This window comes from Diorhabda carinulata, chromosome 1, assembly GCF_026250575.1.
Source record: "Diorhabda carinulata isolate Delta chromosome 1, icDioCari1.1, whole genome shotgun sequence".
NCBI lineage: Eukaryota > Metazoa > Arthropoda > Insecta > Coleoptera > Chrysomelidae > Diorhabda > Diorhabda carinulata.
The window spans coordinates 9,599,017-9,626,899 of NC_079460.1; the positions used below are offsets into that span (position 1 = coordinate 9,599,017).

Here is a 27,883-nt window from a genome sequence, read left to right on the forward strand (position 1 = left end):
GAAACGGACATTGCGATGATATGTTTTTGTGCGTGCCAACTAGGTTAATGAAAATAGTTATGTTGGTTACAATTCAAATATTTTTTTATTTTATTATTGGCTGATATGCTTTCTATTATTGTACTTCGTTCAATGTTTTCATTTTATTCCTCATGGTCGATATTTCTAACAATGAAAAATGCGATGCAAGAATTTAATTCTAATTACTTTATACAACTTTTACAAATTAAACTGAAATAAATAAATTTTTAGCAACAACAAATATTTATAACCAAAGCAAAATACTTTCTGTGGTTGGAGCTAAAATGCTTTTAAAAATCTCATTGTTAACGTAGACCACATTTATTTACTTTTCATTTGTAAAGAATCTTTCAAATACATATTTCAAAAGAACATGACCAGAATACTATTTCTTTATCTCGTCTCCCAAAAAATCAGCGCCACTATTGGAAATTTTACATAGTTCTCACTCAAATTTATAATTGTATATGTATATCGTATCAAGTGATCATAATGGCGAGAAATCAATGTTTAGGGGGTAGGCACTACCGTCCTAGATATGTATTTGTAATTACGAAGTTGAGGTAAGGAAAATTAACTTTACAATACATCATTACTTATCTCTCTCTTCTAATTACAATTTATTGTATTGAATGAACTTGCTACGTAAGATAAATTAAACTATTGATTCGTGTATACGAGAAATATATCTCACATCTTATAGTCACATTAAACATCTACGTGGATGTGGTGCCTGGACACTACAACGTACCATACCATGACCAAGTAACGATCAGACATGAAAAGCAATGGCATACGTTCTACTTTCTTTTTCATTTCTTTTTCCACAAAATACGTTCCTTTATAATACTACTACACCAACAGTCACAATTGTACTGTCTGACGCAAGTTTCCAAGGTATACCAAAGTATATTCATCGTTTAGTTTCGAAAATTCCTAAAACCAAACATATTTTTCTCATTATTTATTGAAAACGATAATATTTAATGAGAAATTCATTGATTTTGATTTGAATGTATTCTATATTTTCAAGTATCTCTCTATACTTCGTATCATTTATGTATATACCTTATTATTGAAATATTTTGCCAGTTTCATATATAACTTATAAATTGATAGACACAAGAGAGTGCGAGTTTTTTTATAAGTGCTACAATTGAAATAATCTGATATGATTGCAACTTCCCAGCTTCATATATTTCAAAACGTTGCTCTTCATGGTGTTTTTAAAGAAGAGATTTAAGAAATAGAAAATCAAATCAAAAAAGTCTATTGGAATTTTTAGGAGCGATTATTTAGTGATTTTACGAAAAAAAAACAACATATTCTCACCCCTCCAATATATTTCTCTTAACATCTGTAATATTCTCATGTCCCAAGCTATCACAAAGATAATGAGTGATATTCGCTCAGACCACAAACGTAGAAGACAACATTCTTTAGATTTAACGCCAATCCAAGCTGCAGCAGAACCTAACGACTCATCCATTTGGTGTGGGCATGAAAAATTTATATCTCATAGCACAAATAGAGTAGAATCTCAAAGTTCTGTTAGTGTCCCTAATGAACTTTAACAATAACCAGAAATAAGATTCGTGGGGTTTTACGCCGTTTCACTTTAAAATCGCCTTGAAGTATTTGAGCTTCCTCAGTATCATCTGTGTTGTTTCGGCTGCTATTCTGTGTCGTGCTAGATAATAGAAGCAGGTTAACCTAAGAGTAGTGCTAGAAAAGTAATAATTTTCTGTTTATTATTTGTTCAAGTTTTTTCTCGTTCGAGTATTTTGACAATTTTTTCAGTAATCGTGATCCGGACAGTATTAATATCGAAACATCGATACTTTTAACTCTGCATTTATTGTCTTAAAATATTTTAATACATAATTATCTAGATTTTTTGCACTGCTTAACGCTACTACCCGCATACTCATCGGCTAACCGCTTGAACACAATGGTTTCATCAACATAGCATGCCATGCAGAGACCGTTTCACAGCACCAGCTAAATATTCTTATCGACACTTGTTGCCGCTACATCAGGGTTCCCAACTTAGGAGTTTTCCCCCAAATATAGGAGGGAAAATTTAAGATGGGACATTTTTAGGTATCAAATATTTGTTTTTCGTTATTTCAAATTATTCAAAAATAAAGGTGTTACAGAGTAGGCCCTGAGAAATGTCAATGTGTATTTTATTAAATCAGAATCTGAAGAAAATGATTTGTTGTTGTTGGAGTTTTCGATAATTTTTGAATAAACAATTTAAAAGAATGATGTTGCTCAACGGAATTATTTATTTATTGTTTGAAATTTATTATTTGCTTAATGATATTTTATTATTTTTAATGTATTATTTATTTAAAATATGTAGTTATTCATTATATTGATAATAAATTTTTTTAGGAATCCCTAGTAAGTGTTTTAGGAGTTTTTGATTGGGGCTTTAAGGGAATGAATTTTTGAGAGTTGGAACACTGTGCTTGTTCCGTTCATGGTACGCTACTATGTAGGTCGGTGATGGAACGGCTTTGCGGGACTAGTGTCGTACTTTGTAAAGAAGATAATGTTTTTTGTCGGCCAAGTTCGGCCTAGCACGATCATGGGATGGTAATGGTGTAGTGGAACACATTAAAACTTTCATTTATATTAAATGTTTTAACTGAACTTGTATATATGTTATATATAAAAATAGAATAACAATTTGTATATTTTGAGTTTTGGATTTGTTCATTACATGATAAAGCTACCAAGCCTTCTTATAAATTCTTGCTTATTGTCAATTAATTTTACGTCAAATTTGTATGTCCCCTTAATTGATACACTACTCTAAAATATTTTAATTTTGGAGCTACCGTTTAGTTGAAGATATGTAATATTACCTATTTTTAGTTCAAATTGATATTTATACAGCGTGTATCAAAGATACCTTGAATGATCTATTTGTAGAAATTACAATTAGGTACTTATTGGTTGTGAAGTAAATTTATAGCAATTTTAAATGATTGGGTATGCAATGCAAATAATACTAAATTCGTAGGTTTTTGTCTTTTTGTCATAAAAGTTTTTTATGGAAGACTGAATACAAAGAATCTAGAGTATAATTTACTAATTTGGACTTTTTCAACTATTTTTTTAGAGTTTTCAAAATATTAACAATACATAGCTCTTTCAAGGCGTGATAATCTAATACGTACAAATTTATTTAGTGGAAATAATTACTATGATTGTACAAAAGCTAAAATGGATTGCGATAAAAATATTTTTCATACCACTCAAATTAGTCTATCCAGCCTCCACTAAACAATAATATAAATTGAAAATATATCTATCCCAATACATTTTGTACATATATTATATATTTATAAATATATATTCCAGACTTGAGAATTTTCTTTGATCAGTCACAGATAATTAATACCTAAAATGAAGAACTACAAAAATATTTTATTATTTTAATAACTGCCAGATAATAATTGAAGGAATGTTTTGTAATTTATGCATTTGAAGTATTATAATGGATTTTATTATTTACTGCAATATTGGAAAAACTTTTGAATAGCAAATATCTCAATGTTGAAACATTAATTTATCTGTAGCCATTTTAGAATTGAATTCTTTGTCATTGAGAATTTTGCATTCACATTTTCTGGCACTTACAAAAATATTCAATCTTTGTTCTGAAGCTAGGGAAAAAGCCTATCAACTCTAAATCAGTTCATAGATAAAATACATAAATATATACTAAATATTTATGCACAAATATGGAGTTTAAACAACAAAACGACTTGGGTTAATCAGTCTAACACTGTTTCCTTATAACTTTGCATTTTGTAATCGATACCTCATATATTAAAGTTTATGAAATATCGGGTTGTCATCTTTGCTAGAACATGTGAAGGAGGGTGGTATAACACACATAATATCTAACATATTGACTTCAAATGCTTATGGTAGATAACCACTGTAGCCGTCCTGAAACAAAAATACATACATATATTAAAACGAGAAATTTACAATAGTTCAGTCAAATTTTTCGTACGCTGCAAATGTTGTTGTTTTAAAGTCCAGCATTTGACAAGTATTCCATAATTCATCCCTTTGCTCCATCCATGACTTATTACAACGAAAATTATAACATAGTTCCTGTTAAGGTTAACAAAGTTTTTCTATCGATGTTTACCGCAAGTTATTTGAAGAAAATCGTTTACGCGAATGTTCTGTTAATGTTTTTGAAATTTTGAAAACAAGTGGTAATAGCTGGGGATGAAATTTGGAAAATATAGAAGATTCTCAACTAATTCAAAGTCTTTCGGAGCTACTGTAATGTAGACCTGAGTGCGTTATTCTCAGCAAGAGACACATTTGTGCTACTTCCCCCGTCGTTTTTCTTTAACAGCCTGACGTAATTTTGGAACTAAATTGGCATATTAAGCACCTGCATTTCTATACATAGTGATGGATCCACGACTAATCCATTGTTTCTAAAGAATTAGAAAATTTTTTTGTTCTATTGATACTACTTTAAAAGATGACTGCAATTTTTTTTGCCGTTTGCTTCTCAACATATATTAACATTTTGATTTATAAATGAGTCAAGGGCAGATCAAATGTATTAGCTTAGGTAGTATCAACACCAATCTAAAGATCAATATTGTGTTTTAAATTTACATAATTCATAAAGCCAAAACCAGTAAACTGTCAATTACTCTCCTCATGAGAATTAAGCGTAGATAACTATCTTATGGGAATTAACAACTTAAAGTTAAAAAAAAGCGGTCAACTGATCGCATTCATCTACTAAAGTAGAAAGGTTCCCATCATAAGGATTTGATCCAATTACTTCGATCAGTTTCTCATCGACAGTGGACGTGAAACGGATTATTTTCCAAACATTTAGAAGTTTTAGATGTTATACCTTAAGGTTCCGTAATTGTAATTATAATGCAGGTTACCATCAATATTATTAAAACCATTGCCAACAAGTAGTTAGCGTGAATCAAAACTTTATGATCGGTTTGATTATAAAAATATAATGACGTATCAAATCGCGCAGATGCGCAAAAACATATGGAGAGTGTATGTTGTGGACGAAATGATTACTACGACTACGACTGCTCCCGTGCAATTGAGAACAAATCCCATTGAATTAATATGGCTTTAATTAAAAAAGGCAGTTGTGGGAAAGAATAAATATATCATTTATACTAAATGACATAAAATTATGGTTTAAATCTGACGCATGTGACGTAAATAGTGAAAACTAGAAAAAAGCATCGTCAAAGAACAAGCGTTTATAGGGAAAATTAATATTTGTAATGAACTGGTTAAACTAACTATTATCAACGTCAATAACTGTCCTTTCGCCAAGTATAATGCAAATTATCCCTTTCAGACAACGACAATATTTGATGAGCAGCTATTCTCATATTAACTTTTTTCTTACTCTTAGTCAATACAACTAGCCTTATAAACAGAATCAATTTTAAAATTTATTTAGTTTCAAGCATTTTTTGCACTATTAATTGCATTAATTATTGATTAATTAAATAGATGCGTCATTCATAAAATTGTTTTGTTGCGATAAATTATAATTTAAAAATCTCTACTTTTTGTACACACTTTAACTTATGGTCAATATACGTACAACTTTTTATATTCAATATTAGAACAAGTCGAAAAGAAAACATTGTATAACATTAAAACTTCACAGCTCAGATTTCCTTTCAAAATATTTTTTCATTTCTAAGCCCATGTCATTAACTGTCGAAAAAATTCTCTACTGATAATAGGAAAGAACTAATTTATGTGTCGGGGAGCTACCCCGACACATAAATAAGAAAAACTAGTTTCTCGTGAACATTTATTATGCTGCAGCATCTACAGGGTGGAAAATAATATATTGGACATGGGATGTAACTTGAGAATTGATTTCCAAACTAGAATATTCTAATTTGATTTTGCTTTATTTAAATGTGAAAGTTAAAGTGGAATGATTCAGATTTCCTTCTTTGACTACTGAATGAAAAAACACTATATTGCAGCTATTCTTCACATCATTAAAGATACATCAAATCTGTGTTATCGTAACGTCGTATCCATTTCTAGATAAATATGTCTATTAATTATTGGAATTGCCATAATTTTTATTTATTAATTATAACCGTACTTTCCGGTGCAAAATCCTGAAAATAGAAAATTTTTTTATCTAATTACTTTATTGTATTGTAGTAGGCGTGTTAGAAGTTAAGGTTTAGATTTAAAAACTTAATAGCCTGTCGCTCGATCCCACGCTACATTCAAAACTCGATATTGAGTTATGACGTCAATCAAGTTATTAAAGACTCGCCCTATTTTCGTCTTATATTCAATCTGTTGGGGTAATATGATTGAGTAGACAACATCAAAAAGAATAATAGAAGACAATATATAAGATGTCAACGTGAATAGTCTAGTTTTCGAAGCCGTTTCACTCCTTTATCAGCAATTAAAAAAATATGGCAATTACGAAATATACTTTATTAGAAAATTCAGTTAGCATAATAACTATGGTGTAAGGTCTCACCATCCCTCGCTACATTCTCAATATGATATTGATAGTGTTATTAATAATTTCATGTTACGGAAGGAATTCTATGAATGTTTGGGGTATATTATTGGAAATTGTATAATCCGCATGTCATAACTTCTGATTTATCCAGCAAAGAGCCGGCCCATTTCCCGAAATTAACTAAATTCACGTTTTCCACATAGACGAATGTTTTCCTCCAGAATTTTATTATTGATGTTAGTTCAAAGCCCTATAAAAATAATTTTTATATTCTTCTTTTAGAGTATGTCAGTTGAATGAATTAAATTCGACTTTTACATCATTAGGAAATTTAACTCTACTAAATTATAAACCGAATGTTTATGTGCACTATAGCTAACTTAGTTGATTTCACTTTTGCGTTAACGATACATTTCAATTCATTAACGACCTATGAATATTTGAATCGACAGCAAAAATTAACATCTTTTTCGACAGTCAGACAAGAAAATGTTTTATTGTTTGCTATTATTGTTTATTATGAAATATTTTTTATTTCGTGAATAAAAGAAAATAAATGAAATTTAGTCGAGAAGGTGTCTAAGTAAAATTAACCCTAAATTTATGATATTTATTAAGTATTAAATGTGAAAAACTCAAGTATCTTCAAATTCAGATCGAAATGGTGTCGTCAGATTGTGGATTCACCCTCAATCAAACAACGAAGCAGAATAAAGAAAAGAATGTCAATAGTCAATTGCAACATCAACTTTTGTTCTAATCTGAGTATATCGAGTAAAAAATTGTTGAGACGATGTGAGAATAAACATACACAGTTGTTGCTTTCGAACTAATCGTTTCAATGTCGTTCATTTTCAAAATTGTTGGATTTAGAGGTAAATTTGGGTGAACTATTCATGTACCAACTGCTGCCCCTTGGAGCCCTAAATATAGGACAACAATTGGGGGTGAATTTTTACTCAAATGCTGATTCGCGGACATTTACCCCATTAAATAAAGATCCAGCATTCGGTTGCATGAACCTTTCAAACAGATATGATATTTTGGCATGAGTCATGCAACGTTTGAAAAAGGTAACTTAGACTAACAAAAATAATCGTTTTGGCAATAATTATATAAAAATCAAGAAAAATACTCACCTCATTTTCCCAAAAAAACCAACAAAAAATAAAAATCACAATCTTCATAGATAAATCGAATCGGACGTTTGCCCCATGCGGACCTTTATCACCACTTACCGTAAGATGCGCTTTGAAAAATTTGAAAGTTGTCAGAACTCGAAAAGTTAAAAACGACAACATACACGTTGCAATCACACAATAATTATAGTTAGAATGTATTAAGGTTATTTGAAATTTTTTAGTTTTCAACTACAATCTTCTATATTTCGTGAACTAGTTACTTCTACCTAAACAAATTTCATTAATTCATTGTATATTCCACTTTTAAATGAATAATATGGGGCAGTCGTCTTATATCTATAAATTTGAACGCAAGAGTATTGTGTTTCAATGAATTGAAAAAAAGAAATTGAAAAAAATAAAGTTATGTATTTACTTACTGGAAATGGAGCATCAAAAAGTGTAGGTTTGTAAGTTTTGAAACGGCCTCCACTTCTGGTATATGCGTAATCCGGTGTCATTCTAAAGTTCATATGTCTAGCAGTTGGAGCCAAGGGATCGGGAAATGATAAAAGTCCCGGTTTTGGTGTGTTAAATTCGCTAGGTTCGTAATTCGCTTCATCAGACAGGTATTCATAACCATCCAAATAACTGCAAAATATCAAATGGTTGAAATCTGTTCTAAACTTCTCGGAACAAATAAACATAAGTAGGTACAATACACATATGTTTCTGTTATCTTCATTATTTTCACTATTTATAGTTGAGGCAGTCCGTTGTGCATCTAGGTCTTCTGATAGGCCTGTCGGGTTCCACTTGAAACTACCAAAGATCGAAATCCTTTGAAAAGCTAATCAGAGATACCTTGGCTTGAACCTTTTAACGTGACTGACCAAAACTGCAGGACTTGCCCATCTGTTTAAACCTCGCATATGTGAGTGCTCGGCACTCACCCACCGATCACGTTTGCAGTTTCTCACTGTCTATAGTATGGAGATGGCGTCTTAGATAACCGTGTCAGACACATGCCATTTATCTCCGCAGAGACTGTCTCGCGAGAAGACTTCTCCGAGATGAGATAGCTACACTTTCGGGTACACCAAGAATAGGTGATGGGCCCACTGGTAGTCCCCTTGTTGCCTAAGTAACCTGGCTTCCAAACGAGCTAAACCTTCCAGTCATCACTCACTAGTTCAAGTACGACTTTTTTGTACTGCAGTATAAGAATAAAGTACATCAGTTCGGCCTTTAAGACTTTTATAGCAGATTGTTTATTAAGATATTACAAAATCGATGTTTAAAAATTAAAAAAAAACTGTACGAAACATATATTGGGCGTAGTGTAGTCAGAATTATTGACACAGATAGAGCTTAAAAAGGCTGAATCAATCAGTATCAATAATAAAATAGTTCCTGTTTCTAATACTATCAAAGTCTGGCGAACACTTCTGAAGAAGAGTTCTTGAATAATGTGTGGGCTTTCCATCTTTATTTAAAATTTTGTCTATGATTATATTTATTTAGCAACAAAGTTATCAGTAGAATTATCTACACATGCTCGATTGTTCGAAATTCATAAACTATTTGGATAGAATCTTTTTAAAAATATTTTATTACTTCTTCTTTGCAAGAGTTAATTGTGTTATTTTTTGAATAATAGCATCCAATTATAGCGCTTACCTGTGCAATCTTGGTTTTCCTTTTGTCATATCTTTGAGAGCAGCAGCTCTTGCTGCTGCCTCCTCACTCGCTCTTTGTTGTTCCAGCTCACGAGCTCGTTCTGTTTTAATTAATTCCTGAAACGAAGATAATTATGACAAATAAAACAAAAGTACTCTAAAATTTCATCAAATGCAATGTAAAACGTACAATTGTTCAGTGAAATAATTAGAGAGATTCAAACGTTTATATTATTTGATTATATGAAATTGTAGAATTGTCTTTTTGCTTTGGAAAATACGAGTATATCAACTTACTGATGAAAAACATTCCGATAATCAGATTCAACGTGACTTAAAAACAGTAATAAAACATAAATTATGAACCAAAAAAATACAATAACAAATGAACTCCCTATAATTATAAAAATGATATAACCCAAGGCATCAGAACAGATAAAATATCGTATTTAAATGAGCATTTCTATAAAATTTATGACAATCGGGAATAAGAATTAATATATAATCTAACTATAATCATAAATGTGAAGATATGAAAACAAATGTACTGGGTGGACCGATAAACAGAGATCCTGTAGTCAATTAGAAAAATCTATCCATAAAGAGAAATGTTCTTAACAATCACCAAGAAATATTATCAGAAATGGTTCCTGATTATACACTCAAAATGTATTATACCAACACCGTTTGGTTCTCATCCAAAAAGATGATAATGTATAATATTTGAATTCTACTGGGTTCATTAGATAAAATCAAATTTCGATAATAATTCCCTAAATGCGAAAAACAATTTTTACCTTCAAATGTTGAAAACTGCCTTGGACTGGAGGAATCCCAACAGTTCTTATTCGTCCTCCTCCGGGCAACCGAAACGTTGTAACTTTTCGTCTTGGTTCTGCAGCTACAGGCATGCCGTATAGTCTAGCAACTTCTTCGAATGCTTTATATCTCTCAGCAGAATTCTGTTTTCTCATGTATGGTGGATTGTGAACAATAGTACCAAAAATTGGTTGATTTCTGTAACGGCCTATTTTTTGCCTAAAATAATGCATAAAATGGGATTAATTGAATACTAATTTGCATTTCTTTAACATTAAAAAATTCTATATATCGTAGCTCCTCCAATATTTCGTCAACGTTTCTTGAATGGAATGGTTTTAACAATGATTCTTTCCTTGGACAAATATGGGAATACTTCAGTACGACGGGTAAACCTACGATCGTCTGTTTATAGGTTATCATCTTCAACATTTTATACCGTTTTACATAAAGCATCAATCCAACTATTCAAGAACAAAACCATGTTCTGCGGGGATATCAGATTAATAATTGAAAAAAAGCGAAAAGTCTGTACATAAATATATCGGAGAATTATTATGTGGTAGGAATTTAACCGAAATATTTCGCTATTGATTTCGTCTGATTACGATACCGTTTTTATACATATCGTATAATGATTAGAGAAAATTGATAAATTGTAAACTATTGTAAAATTCAAAATTTATTTAAAGTAGTTCTCAGTTATATCAAACTGATATTTATTCTAAGCAATTGAATTCATAAAAAGTACATTTTCACGTAACGTTTCGAACCAATTTATTATAGAAAAAATGTATATATAACCTGAAAATAACAGTAGACACATGCTTTCAACCATATGTGAAGTTCTCAAAGCGAATTTTCATCAATCGGTCAAAACTCTCAAAGTTCAGTGAAGCTATGTACCGCCCACGGTTATATAACTTTGTACCTAAATAAGATCAGTAGCGGTTCGACGAGTCATAGCGTTTCGAATAAATCTCTAATTAGATTATTCCGACGATTCTGCATTCTAGAAATAATTGGAGTTTTATCAGAAAATGATACAATTCCATTCAAAAACCAAAAAGTATATTACATCTTTCGCTGTTGACGAGAAAACAGACACGCCGAAAACATTTAAAATGCTATTCAGATAATACAAGCAGAATTTAGAAAATCACATTTCAATCAGGCTTTTATATTGGCTCTATATCCTTGACCAATTGTGTGTCAAAAACAAACTACACAAACAAGACTTACCCTCCAATACTTCTTGATGTGGCAAAGTAAGGAGTCCATACGTTGTCTCTGAATGGATCTCTATACATTGGTATTTCATTGGTTATTTCTGCAGCTCTGGATTGTCTTTTAGAAAATCTCCACATAGCCTTTAATTCTTCACACGTGGGCTCTGCTTGTACTCCATTCTTAGCCATTATTACTTCTCCCGTGCCCTTGTTATGTGGTAAGGCGAGAGCTAAAGATATCAATTCATTGAATATTAACAACGTAAGTGTAGTTGTAAAATGCAGCATCTGTAACAAAATAAGTTCTTCGAATATTAAATTGATATTTACTTACAACAGAGAATTACTCCTAACTCGAGTAGCTCAAATGAGCTTTTTATTAAGAGTTCAATGCTAAACAGAGCTTCGCCTATTCGAATTGTAATTTTTGTTAACTCTACTTACCGTACTCTTCGTACGTATTCTATTAAAGAGCAGTATTTTCAATGAATTATTCTCTATAATATCACTATTTCTAATTCCCTGTGACATTTACATATATTGATATTAGAGGTAGGTACAACATTCAGGTGCGCCAATACCATTAACTGGATTCCTGTTACGATTGCAATGTATTTTTCTATTGCAAACAAATGAGTATAGCCGTAGCCTTTATCCGTATCAGTGTTGTTTACGAGAGTAGCTCAAAGATTATCAAGACAAACGCTGTAGAGGGCGCACCTATTATTTATTAGCTGGCCCCCCTAGAACCTAACCTAACCTAACCTAACCCTAGAACAATTCATTCTGGAGAACTGTAGGATGAATGAATGATGAATAAAAATTTCGGCGGGACTCGGCATTAGTATTGGTAGTGTAGAATCTATCGTCCACGAACACCTTCAGTATCGTAAAATAATGGTGCGATATGGTCTCAAGCTGTTGAACTTCGACCAAAATTCATACGGCTGGAAATTTGTCTCCGCTTGATGTCGCAATACGAGGCGGAGGAGGGGGCGTTATTAAACGCGAATCTTCCCTACACACAAAACATGGGTACACTATCATATTTCTGAAATCAAGGTGTCGTCTAAAGAGTGGAGGAAGAAGAAGCGCTAGTCAAAGCGAAGACAATAAGGTACGCGAGTAAGATTATTTGCACTGTATTGTGGGACCGATGGGGAGTGCAGTACGTTGAATTCCTGAACACAAAATGTTCCATAAATTCTGCATCCTACTGTAACCTTCTGAAAACACACGTGAAACCCTCTTATCGCTCGAAACGTAGAAACATTCGAAAGCGAACAGCGATTACGAATTAAAAATATTTCGGAGAGGTGGCGAAAATATGTAGCTATTGAGGGGAATTACCTGGAAAAACTGTAAATTTATGTAAATAAATAAATAAATGTATCAGAGCGTTTGTCTCGACCATGTTTGTACCGCTGGAAAAATCTTAATTATAATGTGAAAAATCACGTAGCTAAAATACCTAATTTTTTGTGTATTGTAGTGAATATGTACTGCGTGTACCGTGTTTTAGAGAGAGAGAGGGAGAAGCTTGATGTGGTAATTATTGGGGAATATATTAATATTTTTATGTATGTTATGATTTGGGTTAAGAATGGGATTGATATAGAAAAAAATTTCCTTTGCAACACTGAGGTTGGGGTGATTTTTTGGCGAATATTCGTGGTGTGTGCGTTGGCTCAGTGAGTATGTACGCTATCCATCTCGCGTAAAATTCAATTTAGGATTCAGGAATGGAAAAAGCAAAACAAAAAATGGCCTGACGACTTAGACAGTGTTTGAGGCGTACAATTAGACGTTATGTAGAAGTTCGGGTGGAGTTGTGGCTGTATTATTTCCTGTCGTCGGTTATTTGGCTGATGAACCAGTTCACTAGGTTACAGGAAAACCGCAGGAAACTCGAAACACCGACGTGGTCTTTCTGAGTGGCTTCAGCGTTATAAATTTGGTCGAGAAGACGTTCAAGATGATTTCTGCCTAATCAAAATATCTAAACAAATCATTTCTTTGAATCTATCTCACCTTTAGCTAAATCGATAGAGAATTCGTACAGCAAAGACGATTTTACGATGTAAAAATTGAGGGCCTAAAATTGTCACATGACAAGAAGCTCGCAAAAAAATACTTTAATTGCCTCAGGAAATAAACCTAACTTATTGGAAAATATAGAACATGTGACAATTCGTGGTTTTTTATTTTTAATCCTAAAAACCAGCAAACCATCTTCACCAGGAGCTAAAAATACTTGAATGAGCAAATCAAGTTCAAAACAATAATAATTGTTTTCTCGATATTCATGAGGTTTGTACATTGACTAGGTTCCTGACGGTCAAAAAATCAATTAACATTATGTCTACAGAAAACGACCAGAACTATAAAAGAACACGTCATGAGTTCTTCAGAACGACAGAGCGCTGGGTCATTTTGCTTTTCTGTCAAGAAGTATAGTTCGGCATACCGGTGTCACACTTTCTGCTTTATTACCTGGATTATTTGCTAAGAAGTGAAATTCGTATTAAGAGGAAGAAGTTTTGGCTCCGTTGAAAACGGAAAATGCTGAAGGAGCTGTTTCAATAGTTTGCAGATAAAAAGTGAGAATGTATGAAGCCAGAATAAAATATTTTACAGCTTTGGTCTCGCATTTTAATAGCCACAACTCATATATTAAACTTCCCTAGAAGTAAACGGAATGACCAGAATTTGTTTATCATATTAAATCTCTTTCGTTATTTCTTTTGTTGTAATTATGTATCCATATTATTAATAAATACTCAAACATTCCGTGAAGAAAAGTTACCATTAATTTCATCAAAGCGGTCTCAAACACTTTGATTAAAATAGGTCTCTGCTAAATTGTGAAATTTACCGGAATTTGTTATTTTCGGATCCCTTTAATCTTTACGTGAGCATACGCAGTTTGCCAGCATTATCACATTAAAGTAGCTTTAGAGGATTGTGTGCTAAACCGTCCTTTTTTGTGTAGGTTGTTCCACAACTAAAATATATTATACATTTCGATTTATTCTTTTACTATCAACATGTATAAACCAAATTATGAATACATTCATGTATATCGCAAAATTTTAAAGTAATATAATTATACCGTAGATTTGTGAAATTTAGTTGGGTATAAAATCTTTATAAGAAATTGTATTGCATTTGTTTTTTATCGCAACAGTAACAACAATTGCCCTCTTATTTGCTAATTTGATGAACAAATGTCTTTTCGCCTTAAACAAAGTAATTTTAAATGCAACAATGATCCCGTCAATTATTGATATATCAACTTAGCACTTCACAGCAGGGTTGCGCTGTGAAGTTCAATATACAAAGACCACTGAAAAATCGAGACAGCGATTATCTGGACCAAACAATGCTAAGTTGAGCCAGTCGGTCAACATGGCCGTTACTATAGCTTTTGGATTACACACAAACAATATCTGAAAATACTCTTCAAGGCTTTTGTACACATTCGAGTTTTTTTCTAGAAATAACCAAATTCGATGGAAATGTGTGTAGTCGCGATGTCAAGAGTGCTTTTCTGTATAATATTTCCACATCTTTAACCCTCACCACTGAAATAATCATCTGGAGGAAATCATTCATTCGGGACGAATTAAAAAAATTATTGAAAATTATCATCTATTAAAAAATTCACAGACTGAGCAAATTGCAGTTGAATATTCGAACAATCGTAATCTTCTTCTTCTTTTAATGCTTATCCATTAATGGATGTTCGCGACCACATTTTTCATGGCTTCTCTATCTCTAGCGGTATGGATCAATGTCTGAATATCTTGTATACCCGTCCGTTGCCTCACGCTCCGCAACCATGACATCCTCTTCCGTCCCAATCCTCTCTTGTCTTCAATTTTGCCCTCGACTATCAGCTGAAGGAATTGATATTTATGGCCTCGCATTTTATGGCCAAGATATGCAATCTCTCGTTTCCTAACGATGTTAAAGAGTTCACGGTGTTTATTAATACGCCTAAGAATATCCTCATTCCCCACTTTGACAGTCCATGGTATTTTCAGGATTCTACGATATACCCACATTTCGAATGCCTCTAATTTGTTGACGTTTTTTACCTTAAGGGTCCAACCCTCCATCCCGTAAAGAAGCACTGACCTAACGTAGCACCGCACAAGTCTCAGTCTAAAATCAAGATCAAAGTCGGTATATGTAAATACATTTTTAAATTTTATGAATGTACTTCGAGCTTGTTCAATTCGGCATTTTATTTCACCGTCCGACGACCATTCTACTCGTTCTATAGGTTTTCTATTATATGTTACTCTAGATTTTCTAAACGTATTCGCTTCCCTAGTGAAAATCATGAATTTAGTTTTTTTGATGTTGATGTTTAATCCCATGTTTTGGCTATGTCCGCCTACTATATTAATTAGTTGTTGTAGGTCATCTATATTATCTGTAATCAGCACTGTGTCATCGGCGTAACGTATGTTGTTGACCCAGACTCTATTGACTTTGATCCCAATGCCTCTATCTTCAAGTGACTCTCGAAAGATGGCTTCAGAGTATATATTAAACAGGAGCGGCGACAATATACAACCTTGACGTACTCCTCTGCGAATCCGAACTTGCTCAGTTAGACTATGATTTACTTTGACTTGCGCTTTTTGGTGCCAGTACAGATTTTCGATACAACGAATGTCCTTTCCGTCCAAATCCAATTTTTTAAGGAGCTGCATAAGTTTGTGATGTTGAACTTTATCGAAAGCTTTTTCCAATTCCATGAAGCATAGACAAACATTTTTTCTTTGGTCAGAGCAGTTCTGTATAATCGTAATCATAGTATTTTAAATTACATTCTATTTCAATTTAATTCAATCTCGATTGGGACATGCAAGCATTATTGTCTGAGTACACAATGAATATAATTGTAACAATTTGTTGCGGCCTTTACAAACATAATAGACCAAAGTCGCATGAATGTTCTGTATCCGAAAAGAAACTTCTTGTTATTCTAGATTAGTTCACCAATTTAATGAAAAGATAAAATAGTCCTTTTCATGAGTATATATATATATATATATATATATATATATATATATATATATATATATATATATATATATATATAACAACGGAGCTGAAAGCTGAAAGTCTGCAATGTATTGTGATAATGATCCTCGTAAAACAAACGAAGGTGTATTAAGAAAGTTATCTAAATGCAAATTTTATCATTTATGTAAGGATTCATTCCAGAAAATTGAGTTACCTCCAGTTATAATAACTTTCAGTTTACATTATCAAAATTTATATTGGTTTTCTGTGTAAAAACAAGAATAATTTGGCTCGTATTTCGTGCAAACTTTGGAGATTGTAGTTCAAACATAACAGCGTGTTTGTTAAGTTAATTATAAATTCATTATTAACTATACAATTTAAATGAAAATTTCGTTTACTCGATTTTCCTGAAAATTTACCTATAAATAAGATTAATTTATATATTATATTATATTAGCTGTTGTTTGAGGCTCTGCTCCCGTAGTTTGTTTAATTCTCAACAATAATCACATATAAATTATTAATAGGTGTTCGTAAACGTAGATTTTGTATTTATTTTTGAAAAATAAAGTTTCTTTCTTCAAACATATCCTCCGGTTTTGAATCATTAACTATAAATAAAGATAATTAATTGTGAGTTTGAAGTGATATAAGCTTCTAACCCCAATTTATCACCTTCAGTGATTGAATTTTTGAAAAATTCTTCCTTAGTGAGCACTTACGTCATTTAAGAAACATTTGTGATTATTTTTAAAGTACCTGGTATTCACGACTAAGTTTCTGAATTTATGGTATGAAATATGTACCGATAAAAATACGGAAACCATATTGTAATTTGTTGATGCTCTGCATACTTCTCAAAGTATACAGGCTGCGAGGCAATAAAGTAAAATCAGAAAGTACCAATGTCAAGTCCAATTGATAAATTAAAGTTTCATTCTTCCGTTCACTCCTTTCAATATTTAGCCTAAACACAACACCACACAAACACTCAAACTTACTTTTTCATCACTTTAAATCAATAGATCAATCAATCCAAAATTGACAGACATACAAATTTTTTTGCCCTGCGAGTCATTTAGTCTTTAGCATGATGTGTTCATTTCCATTATCAAATCAACCCCCTTTAGGATGTAAAATCGACTGAGCGATTATGAATCAGTCAGTCGGGATATGTTCTTTTATATATTGTTTGTCTGAAGTATAATTTCAAATTTGTTTTTACCTTATAACGATTTGAAGGAATTTGTCTGGTATTTCAAACAATCGTGTTTCATTAAGAAAGCTCATATTGCCTTTGCTTGAAATTAATCGATATTCCCTGTATATTGATTTATCAGGTACCTGTTTTATAAATTTTCATTAAAATTATTTATTCGTCCACCATTCTGCGAACCTTTTTATTGTATTCCATCCAACTCTGTAGTGACAGCGCAAAAATTGCAGGAGAAAATAATTAATGGGATTTTAAAAAGTCAATTTTGAATTCCTGATGTCGGTGATTTGTGAATTTTCCTGAATATTTCCCTATACTTACAAATAATTAAAAAGGCTCCAAGCTCTTGCGTTATATTAACTATATAAAAAATGCTTCCTATAATTTGGTGTTACTCGAGAAAGACTTATTTGGTACATAAATTCTTCAACATCTTTATTTATAGCTTTCACAAAGTTATTCATCAAGTGTCTACGAGAGATATTCAACATCATGGATTAAGTTCATTTACCAAATTTTCGTTACATAATGTTAATTCTGTACATGCCACTTAATGATTTTTCTTACTATTGATTTTAGAATTGTCTTAATAGATAGTGGATTTTTGGTCTCTATAAAAATATAATGTCATATTGACAATTCGTATAATTATTTCACATTCACGTCCAAGTTTACTATTACAAGCATATCAATTTAAGATAATATAAAAGGTCTTATGAGTCCATTGCCGAAAGTAATATTGCTTTGCAATATTTTTCTTGTTATTGACAAGCATTCATAGAAAAGTGAGTGAAGATAATAAATGTGTTCAAGCCTGAAAGTACTCAGTTTTGAAAATTATCTGGGAGAAGGATAATATAATCAAATTGTAATGATCTATTTCATCAAATACTTTTTCATTGAGGAAAGTTAACCTATTCCAGCTCACAAATTAAAATAATAGACCTCTTTTGAATTCATTAAGTGTGAACAAACTTAAAAACTTAAAAATAATGGCTTTCAGTTGAAGTGAAACAAATGAGTGTAAAAAATCTCTAGATTGCGAGCTAGTAAGTTTCTTTATTCAAGCTGTTCGTCACAGATAAGGCGAAAAGCTTTGAAAGCAACAGTTGATTGATTTTTAAGTCGAGCATCTACACACTCGCCTACATATATTCACAGTTAGGTGATCAGCAGTATGGTTCTTGAATATCTAAAACGACAAATCAGTTCTTGATTTTCGCTCATTTTGTGCTATTCGCCAGGAGATATTTTACTTGATGCTGGTCAGAGTCAAACTAGCCTACAATGTATCAAAATCTACATATGCATAAACATAATGCACACATTAATTTATCTTAAGTTTCTGCTCTCAGAATATGTCAATTTATCACATCAGATATCGATGCTGAATTTGATTTATTAATTGCAGTCATATGAGGCATATTGGACATTTTTTGAGGTCATATCTCAAGTAAACAATTTAAAAATACATCAACCCTTAATCTGTCAGATGTGTTTTCAAGTATTTGCAAATAAACCCACGAATTCACATTTTATAAAATATTAGATTGCTTGAGATCTAATGGTAAACTTCTCCTTGCAATAACTCACATAGTTAAGTTACACTTAAGGCGGGTTCACACGGAGTCGTAAACTGGACGAGAATACTACTATTAGGAGAGTTTTTCGTGATCACTACATGGTGTGACCTGGTAGTCGTTGTAGTGGGAGTCGTCAACGACTAAAAATAGATCGGTCGTAATTACTCCGGCATGTTGGAGTGACCACGACTGGTTTAGTCGTGAAACACCCACTAAATGTGAAGTAGGTGTACTTAAGTTTAGATTCTGCTGGAATCGCCAATATCATTGGTCTCTTCTTTTTGAATCGCTACTTTTATTTTACTGAGTAAATATGAATGTAGATTTGGATCCATTCTAAAAAAGAACCACTTTGACCTTCCGAAGATAGTTCTCGATATATAATATTTGTGGCACCAAGACTATTTCGTTTTTTTATACAATCACGGACCCACGAACGTTTCTATTTTTTTAACATTTTTCAAACGTTGTAATTCATTAATTAAAAGTTCACACACAATTTTTGCGCTTTCCTGTTTAGCCATGATTAAACACAATAAAAACACAAATAAATAAAAAACGTGCCATGAACAACTAAATGTTAGCGGCGGTTCGTTTCTGGTCGAGACGCGAAGCCAGAACGAGCAGTGTTCTCGTCCAGTTTACGACTCCGTATGAACCCGCATTTACAGTTGGAAATATTCATATTTCAGCTTTCACAGCTAGATACTGCCATATAACGATTAGATAAAAAAATAGTTTTCGATTAACAGCGATTTTCATATGGTACACAATTTTTTGAATTTATTACCTAATATCGTTCTAATTTTATTGTTTCTATGTAAAATGCAAGCACAAGAGGGTAAACCCTATTACACTCGAGTAGTTCGAGTGGTGCCTGCCGTGTGGAGATGTCAGTGGATATTGATCTCGAGCTTCTGTATGTTGTAGAGCTCACGAAAGACGTGCCATGGTTGCTGTTTCTACAGGCTTGCACTTCTTCAAAGATAGTAGTCCCGATAAATTGACGTTCTGAGCGTCTGTAGGTGAACTCGGTGTTCATGACCCACGTCTGCCGAGTAAGTCTTGCAGTGTTAGCCTTCATTGATGTTTGGCTTTTAAAGAGATTGGGTGTATATGTTACCGATAAAATTCTAACTTGTTGCCCCTAGGAATAACCAGATTACCAAAAATTTGTCATATGAACTATTTCATCATTGAAAAAATTACTTACTTCGAGAAGCTATCGGTTTAAGTAATTTGTGAAGAGTCTGAAAAGGACCTTGAAGTAACTTAAATATATTTGCTTCAAGCCATTTTGTCACAGAATAACATGAATAATCAGAATATAAAACATCTTTGTTTTTTTTACGTTTCTAAGGACTACTATTTCCCAATTATTATTTACTTCTTGTATATTCTCTTGATATATTATGTGCATTTAACCAGTGAAATCCATACAAATGACGGGAGCAAAATTAAGAGCTATCATGAAATTATTACAATTTTCTAACATATAGTTAGTTCGTTGGATAATTAAAACAAAATTTAAAAAAACTGCTTTTGACTAAAATGTATTTTCTATATTAGGTAATGTACTCAATGTATCTCATTGTTCACAGAGATAAATTGTCGGTGTTCTTCATCCACACACAGGTTAATATTCTATAATAATTAACCTATTCTCGCTAAATATTCAAACTATTATTGAATTACAAACTTTGAAGCATAACAGCTGTATAAAGGGTATAGAAATCTCTAGTGTTTCCTGGCATGAAATATAATTGAAAATTCGTTCACGTAAGACAGGTACTAGGGTTGCTATTTATATTTCTGACATAACAAAGAAGAAACAAGTATTTATTATCGAAACTGCTTTTATTATTTTCCAAGATATTCTCCATTATGATTATCTAATACATTTCCCATAATTATGAACCAATTTTCGAAGTACTTCCTCCACTGCGACTGAGGTAGCTCCAAAATATACCGTTTTAACGCAAAAACAGCTTCTTCTTGTATTGAAAATCAGTCTATTTTTAATATTTGATGTTGTTCCAATTCCTCCTTCTGGCAAACAAATGGTTGTGAATCTTACGTTTTTCTTGAGTTACAATTGTACCGTTAAACTTTTGCTGGATTTTATCAAAGAATCACACAGCTGAGTACTGTTTGTTTCAGTGTCATTTCCTTGGATTCACGATACAGATGTTGTATTTATAATTTTTTTATTCCTAAATGATCGTATATTATCTTGTTGCCAGTAATACTTATAATAATAGATGCTTCATTTTCACGAAAAATTTTGTTCAATAAGATTAGATACTGTTTTGAGGCACAGCAACAGATTTTGAAGTGAAAATTGGCCACGTTTGAATGCATTATATCAATTTTCATTAGTTTTTTTCGGCAACTATGATCCAGGGTCATCTATCAGGTGATTGCGGATCCTAGCATTTGCAAAGTCTATAAAAATCTCCAAATGTTTTTATCCAAATTCCATATTCCAGTTTTTAGTATGTATTCTCCAATGCTATACACTTAATTCTCTACTTATCACATGATGTGTATAACATTACTTCCTGATGACAGCGTCTTATTCAAAATTGCCTGTGAAAAAACACTCGACTGTCTTCATCTTATATAAGGCATTAGCTATTGTACTTTATATCTATTCGTTACACCTACTAGTAATATATAAGCAAATTCGGATTGACGAATCTACCACCCCCAAGTCACCTCGAGCCCACGCCTCATTCTTATTCATTCATCGTTGAAGTAGGCTCCTACAAATTTTATATTGCGAATTTGAGAAATTTCCGGGGTTGATACTTTATAAAAGATCTTTTCAATTTTGAATGAGTTTCATTCTTCTATTTAAAAGGCAATTTATAGCGAAATCTTAAAAAAGCAGTTGAACTCATTTTTAACCTCAATGTTGAATTAAATATTAAAATTAGTAGTTATTGAAGATAATTCTCAAAAACTCACACGAAAATTCGCATATGCTTTGAAAATAACAATAAAACCATAAATGATTATTCTGATAATCCATGTTTTCCAAAAGGAAACCATCGATAAAAAAAATAATAATAAAATAAATAAAATGGATATTCGCCAAAATTCTCCATTAAATAATTTCTTGCAACGGAGATTAAAGTAGAAAGTATTTGCAAGGATAATGAGATATTCAAGAAGAGTGGAAAACTGGAATTACTTCATACTTATCAATAATGGCGATAACATTTCTAAGCATTCTATAAGATAGTAGTATTGATAATATCAAATATTCTAAGAAAACACACTGTTAAACATGAAAAGTGAAACGTCACATGATCTAGACATGGATCCACTCTAAGTAATCCAAGGTTTTTGATAATTTGGAGAAAAAAAGGATTGAAATATGATTCAAATGGTTAAACTATTAAAGTTAATTGAAATACCTAATTGGAAAAGTCAAACACGATTTTAAGGAATAACAAGAAAAATAGGAACAGGGGCTATTTGCAAGTTTATCCAAGAAAACTACTGAAAAAATAATACAGAATGATAGAATTGGTTACGCATTGAAATTAGGTCTACAAGTAAACAATCGGTGAAATATATAAGAATAAGCCGTAAAAACTTGATAGAACTGAGTGAAAGAAAGATAAATAAAAATCGAAACATTATAAAATTTAAGATACCTAGGAACAAGTGTAGCGACAAAAAATATGGAAATAACCAACAAATATATGAAGAACAGATAAAAATTTGTAACCAATTGAGATAGATTCTTTTCTGGAATTTAGATAAATAACTGAGTTCATCGAACATTCCGGTTGGTTTAAGGGAGAAAGAACTCCCCGCTTGAATAGAGATCTATTTGTAGTACGATAATGAGCCTATATTGGCCCAAGTATAGAGATCGCTCATGAATACGCCACTTCAACACACCTACCTAAGAGTGGTTAAAACTGGCACTTCAGTGGCATGTGGCATGTGATAATCAAAGGTTTTAAAGATGCTTCTCCTTGAAGCGTCCAACAACCGAAGTCACCTCAAAATCTCGTCGGACAAGGTTAGGTTAGTTGTATAAAATGTGTATTTTGTAAAAATTAGCAGTAAAGTAAAGGGATAACTTTGCCATATTCAGGGCGTTGATCGGATCAAAATGCCATTTGTGGAGCAAAATTTGTTTTGGTTTTTTTTCACTAAAAAGAATTAAAAAAAAATTTTTTTATTGAGGTAATTTTTTCCTTTTAGCAAATTGTTGACTGTAAACAGGAGACAAAAAATTACCATACGGATTCAGATTCAACCAAAACAACAAATGTACCAGGTATCAAGGATAACATAATAATTTTAGAATAAATGACAAAACAGTAATAGTTAGATGGAAATTAAAACGTTGATGCGAATAATATGAGTAATTAGCGATTTACCATATAGAAAACAACTGAATAACTACTAGGAACACGGAAGAGATGATAGAAATATAAAAGTTCATCCAAATTATTCAATAGTTTTAAAGAGCTTGATATGTAGACGTGTATGAATTGAATGGCTGGTTTAGGTATATCCCTATTTGTTTTTTTGGGGGGTAAATAAAACTTGTTACAAGATTGCGGTGGAGCTTCTCAACATCCTCTAGTTTATTGCCAATAAATGTTTGGTATGGGCTCCAACTACTTATTTATTATTAAATTCCAAATATTCAAATTATTCAAAATGACATGTCTTTTTGACTTTCTTCTTTTTAGAAATAATGAACACCCATTGTAACGAGAATTATGTGATTGTAATGTATAAAGACTACAATGTCAGAATATTTCCTAGCCCGAATAATATTCTATAATTTTCAGTCGCAAACTCCACATTATTTCAAAAGTTTTTCAATAAATACCAAGTTTCATTAAATAGTATCATCCGCATTGTTTGTTGTTGCCTTTATTCAAATTCCGCCCACCTTCGTGCAACACCCACTAGTATAACATCAATATTCACCGAAATTCAGTTTGTTCAATAAACCACCCACCACCAGTAAATTGTCGCCCACGGTTTCGAATTTTTTTTGTATAAACATCGTATTACGCATTTTAATAATTTCATCATTTACAGATGGTTCTGTAAGGAACAGAATGCTTTTAAAAAACAATCCTAAATCTTTTTTATTGATTTTTTTATAGTGTGTCTATCAACCGGCGGTGGTAAACTCGTCGTCAAGATTATCTAATCCACTAATCCGACGTGTAAATTGATCGCTGGAATTTAAGGGTTGATTTAATCCATCTAGGTAAATTGTTCGCCGAAATTTTTTATCAGGACCAAAAAGAAAAACAAATGGGGCACTTTACTTTGACTAGTTGATTATTTTAAAGCAACATTTGTATAATAATATTTAAACCTTAAATATCCTAGATACCAAGTACATTATCGCAGTCTCAAAAAGACATATTACATTATAAAATGAAGTTTCAATTATATAGTATATTATACGCAATTTTTAAAAGACAATTTATGTACATTATACATAATAGCAATTGTGGATTCCGTTAAAATTAAAAAAATGGTAAGAATAACTTCGCGCAGAATGGAAACGTTCCGTCCGTATACAGTATATCCATATTGGAGGAAACACCACTTTGCGTTGCTTTCACATGTAAAGATAATGATATTTTTTCCATATTGTTAAACAAAAAATGTCCACCTTTATTGGTTAACATCGATGTGAACTGAGAACAGTACTCTTCATCTGTGTTCTTAAGAAAGGACCCGGAAATATTTTGCGGTAACCTTTATAGATATTTTTTCTAATGCTGCCAACATCGGTAGTTATAAGAGAAGGTCACGAATTTATTGCTAAACCTCTAAAAATAATTTTTGAAGGTGATGCATCGGTATCTTCTCTTTCCTTCCTCTTACATGCACTTAAAATAGCTTTTCTGCTCGTTTGCTTTACGAATGCTTCGCGATTGTCCGCCATATCTTATCTCCCGGATAACAAGTGCTCCGTTCCAATAGTGGAAAGCTTTGCTGTACAATACAACTTTCTTTAGAAAAACTCTATGATGTTCCTCCACTTTTTATGACCTGGGTTTTGGAAAACATAGTTTACGCAAGCTTAATTGCTTCCCACGTTCACTTGCACTTTATTTTAGATTTGAGGTATATATGCCCTATAAAGATTAACCTATTGTTGCCTTTCTATAGATGCATCTAGGTATTCAAGAAAACACCGATAACGAATTAAGAACTTATTAGTAGCGACCCTTTTCGATATGCAAGTAAGCCGATTACCTAAGAGCAATTTACGTCCCTATCAACATTAGAAATGATCATTATACTTTATTTTTATAAAGCAATTGTTACTTATACACTCCGCCTTCTTGTTGCAAATTAAATGCTTTCAAATTATGCCTATCCCGGTTTAAATGTATTCGACGGTAGTTATTACGATAATCTCAATTAGATAATCCGCTCAAACGTTATTGGCATTTTAATAGAGGTTCGCAGTTTCCATGAAATTCTAAAAATACGCTCTATTTTTGTTTGAACGTATTGATTGATCGATGAAAAGTGTATTTAAGCGTAAAAGAGAAGTTGGGCAACAAAAACAAACGATATTAGCGTTTCCGTTGTATTTATTTCTATGCTGAGGCCATTCAAACATTTTCCATTTGAAAGGTTGAAGGGGTTGAATGATTTCCAAAGAGCTTTAATATGATATTGGATTCGAATGCGTTCAAATGAAATATGTTTTCAAATAATTCTAAAGATGATGATACTTTCAAATATTTCATAAACAAACGACAAAATGCTTTTATATCAAGAGTAAGATTCTAACGCACATTGGTCATTTATAGTGTGAACAATGTTAAAAACGCCGTTCTATTACCATGCAAATTTAGTGTGCTAATAACAAAAGAAAACAAAGAAAAAATTGACACAGAGGAGATTTTACCGTAAACATGCATATTTCTAGTTTTAGTCTTCAGTACGATATTATAATTGGAGTTAAAGAACAAGACAACTGCTATTGGTATCAACAAAGGAAGTTGAAAATATGGTAGCAAAAAGAAATAGGAGAAAAATAAAATAGTTAGTTTGATAAAAGAATGATGAAAAATAGGAGAATTTGAGATATTTGTGATTCACGGAATACAGAACAAAGATCTAAAATACAATGTTAATTATGAAATACCGTGAAAATTGAAAGTTGGAGATTTAGTGAAAAGGATTAAGGAACAATGGAAAAGAACGCGAGATTCTTCATTTAATGCTGCATTTAGAACTGGGAGGTACGAGAAGGTATGGAAGATTTATATCTGAGTGGTTGAAAGGAGTAGAGGAGAATTTAAATAAAATAGGAGAGAAAAAAACTAAGGACAGGATTCTAGAAGGCATTTTTGCTACGCAATGTAATAAGGAGTGTGACTGGAATCCAGGATGTGGGGTAAAAATAATATTGTATATATTAAGTAGTTTCATCTACTCTCACTATGTTCTACCAAATTTTTTTATTGCAATACATACTTTCTTCTTCAAAATTTCCTTAAGTACGTCTGCATTTTATTGTTTGTCACTACCTCACTAGTTTAAAGCGTCCTATTCCTATTCAGCCGGTGTATATAAAAAAACAATTGAGTAGGACTTCTTCGATAAAATTGAGTATTTGTTATGGTCCATCCTTTATTTGTGTATTTCATACATTTTACTCTCTCATATCAATTAATAATCATAGAATGTTAAAACAGTTAAAAATATATTGTGTATTAACTCTATATAATTGGTTTTATTTGTCCCCTATTTTGCCGCAATTGTTATTCAAGTATTTTTTATTAATTTTACATTTTACATCCACTATTATTTGAAGAAATTTCATTTCTTTAACACACCACCTACCAATACAGTCCTTTCACTCATGTCTTTAATATATTTACTTATATATTTTTAATCTCGGATTCACTATCATTTTGAATTATGGAAATAACTTCATTCATAAAACTAATGAAAAAACTTCATTTCAATTTAATTGTAATACTCAATAAAATGTATTGATTTACTCTGATACTCTGATTCCAATCTTCATAGGTATATATTTTCATGCACATGAATCCAGAAATAATTTTTTTAAAAATTCGTGGACAATTAAAAATTGAAAAATGGATAATAAAGTTATTACGGAGGGTTTTTGGATACGATTCTGGTTTTGCAATAGATGATTTCAGCAGATTCTAATAAAAATATATGAAATCCTTACCTTGATTTTTGACTGTCGTACTTGTGATGACTAAAATCTACTTGTGCGAATGCGATTTGTGTGATTAATTCAAAATTGTCATATCAGACAGTTTTTAGAAGTGCAGTAAAAGTATTGATATGTTAATGCTGCAAAGTGCTGTTTAATTCTATAAAGTGCAATATCATCGAATGTGTGCACATTTTTAACAACATGCCCGTTTCTGTATACATACACAATAAGCCCCAATAGTAAATTACGACTGCATTGCAGGAGCGATGATAAAAGACTAATTCATAGAACAGGGATGCGATGCCGGTTTTGCGCTAGCCAGCCTGCTCCTGGGCAAAATTTCTCTGCTCTCACTCCTTGTTGGCCCACATCTCGCTCTCCGTCGTAGCTCTAACATTCTCGTATTTGCACTTTAT

The 27,883-nt window shown here is 32.0% G+C and overlaps 1 protein-coding gene across 1 annotated transcript; it reads right to left on the reverse strand.

The window, feature by feature from the left end:
- Positions 1 to 2,646: 2,646 nt before the first annotated feature.
- LOC130900765 (uncharacterized) lies at positions 2,647 to 27,746 on the reverse strand. Its single transcript, XM_057811634.1, has 6 exons — positions 27,477 to 27,746; positions 11,427 to 11,701; positions 10,163 to 10,403; positions 9,367 to 9,482; positions 8,127 to 8,337; positions 2,647 to 3,990 (listed from the first exon to the last, which is right to left on the reverse strand). Exons 2-6 carry the CDS (start codon positions 11,699 to 11,701, stop codon positions 3,964 to 3,966), a joined length of 870 nt encoding a protein of 289 aa, XP_057667617.1. The 5' UTR covers positions 27,477 to 27,746; the 3' UTR covers positions 2,647 to 3,963.
- Between the last annotated feature and the right edge of the window lie 137 nt (positions 27,747 to 27,883).

What these genes read in the sequence shown, in the direction of transcription:
- LOC130900765 (XM_057811634.1), bottom strand. Translation starts at nt 11,701, where the DNA reads ATGCTGCATTTTACAACTACACTTACGTTGTTAATATTCAATGAATTG. An exon ending in GCAGTTTTCAACATTTGAAG is followed by an intron (nt 9,483 to 10,162) that starts GTAAAAATTGTT and finishes TCTTCGTTTCAG; the next exon opens with GAATTAATTAAAACAGAACG. An exon ending in TTTTTGATGCTCCATTTCCA is followed by an intron (nt 3,991 to 8,126) that starts GTAAGTAAATAC and finishes TTTTTGTTTCAG; the next exon opens with GACGGCTACAGTGGTTATCT.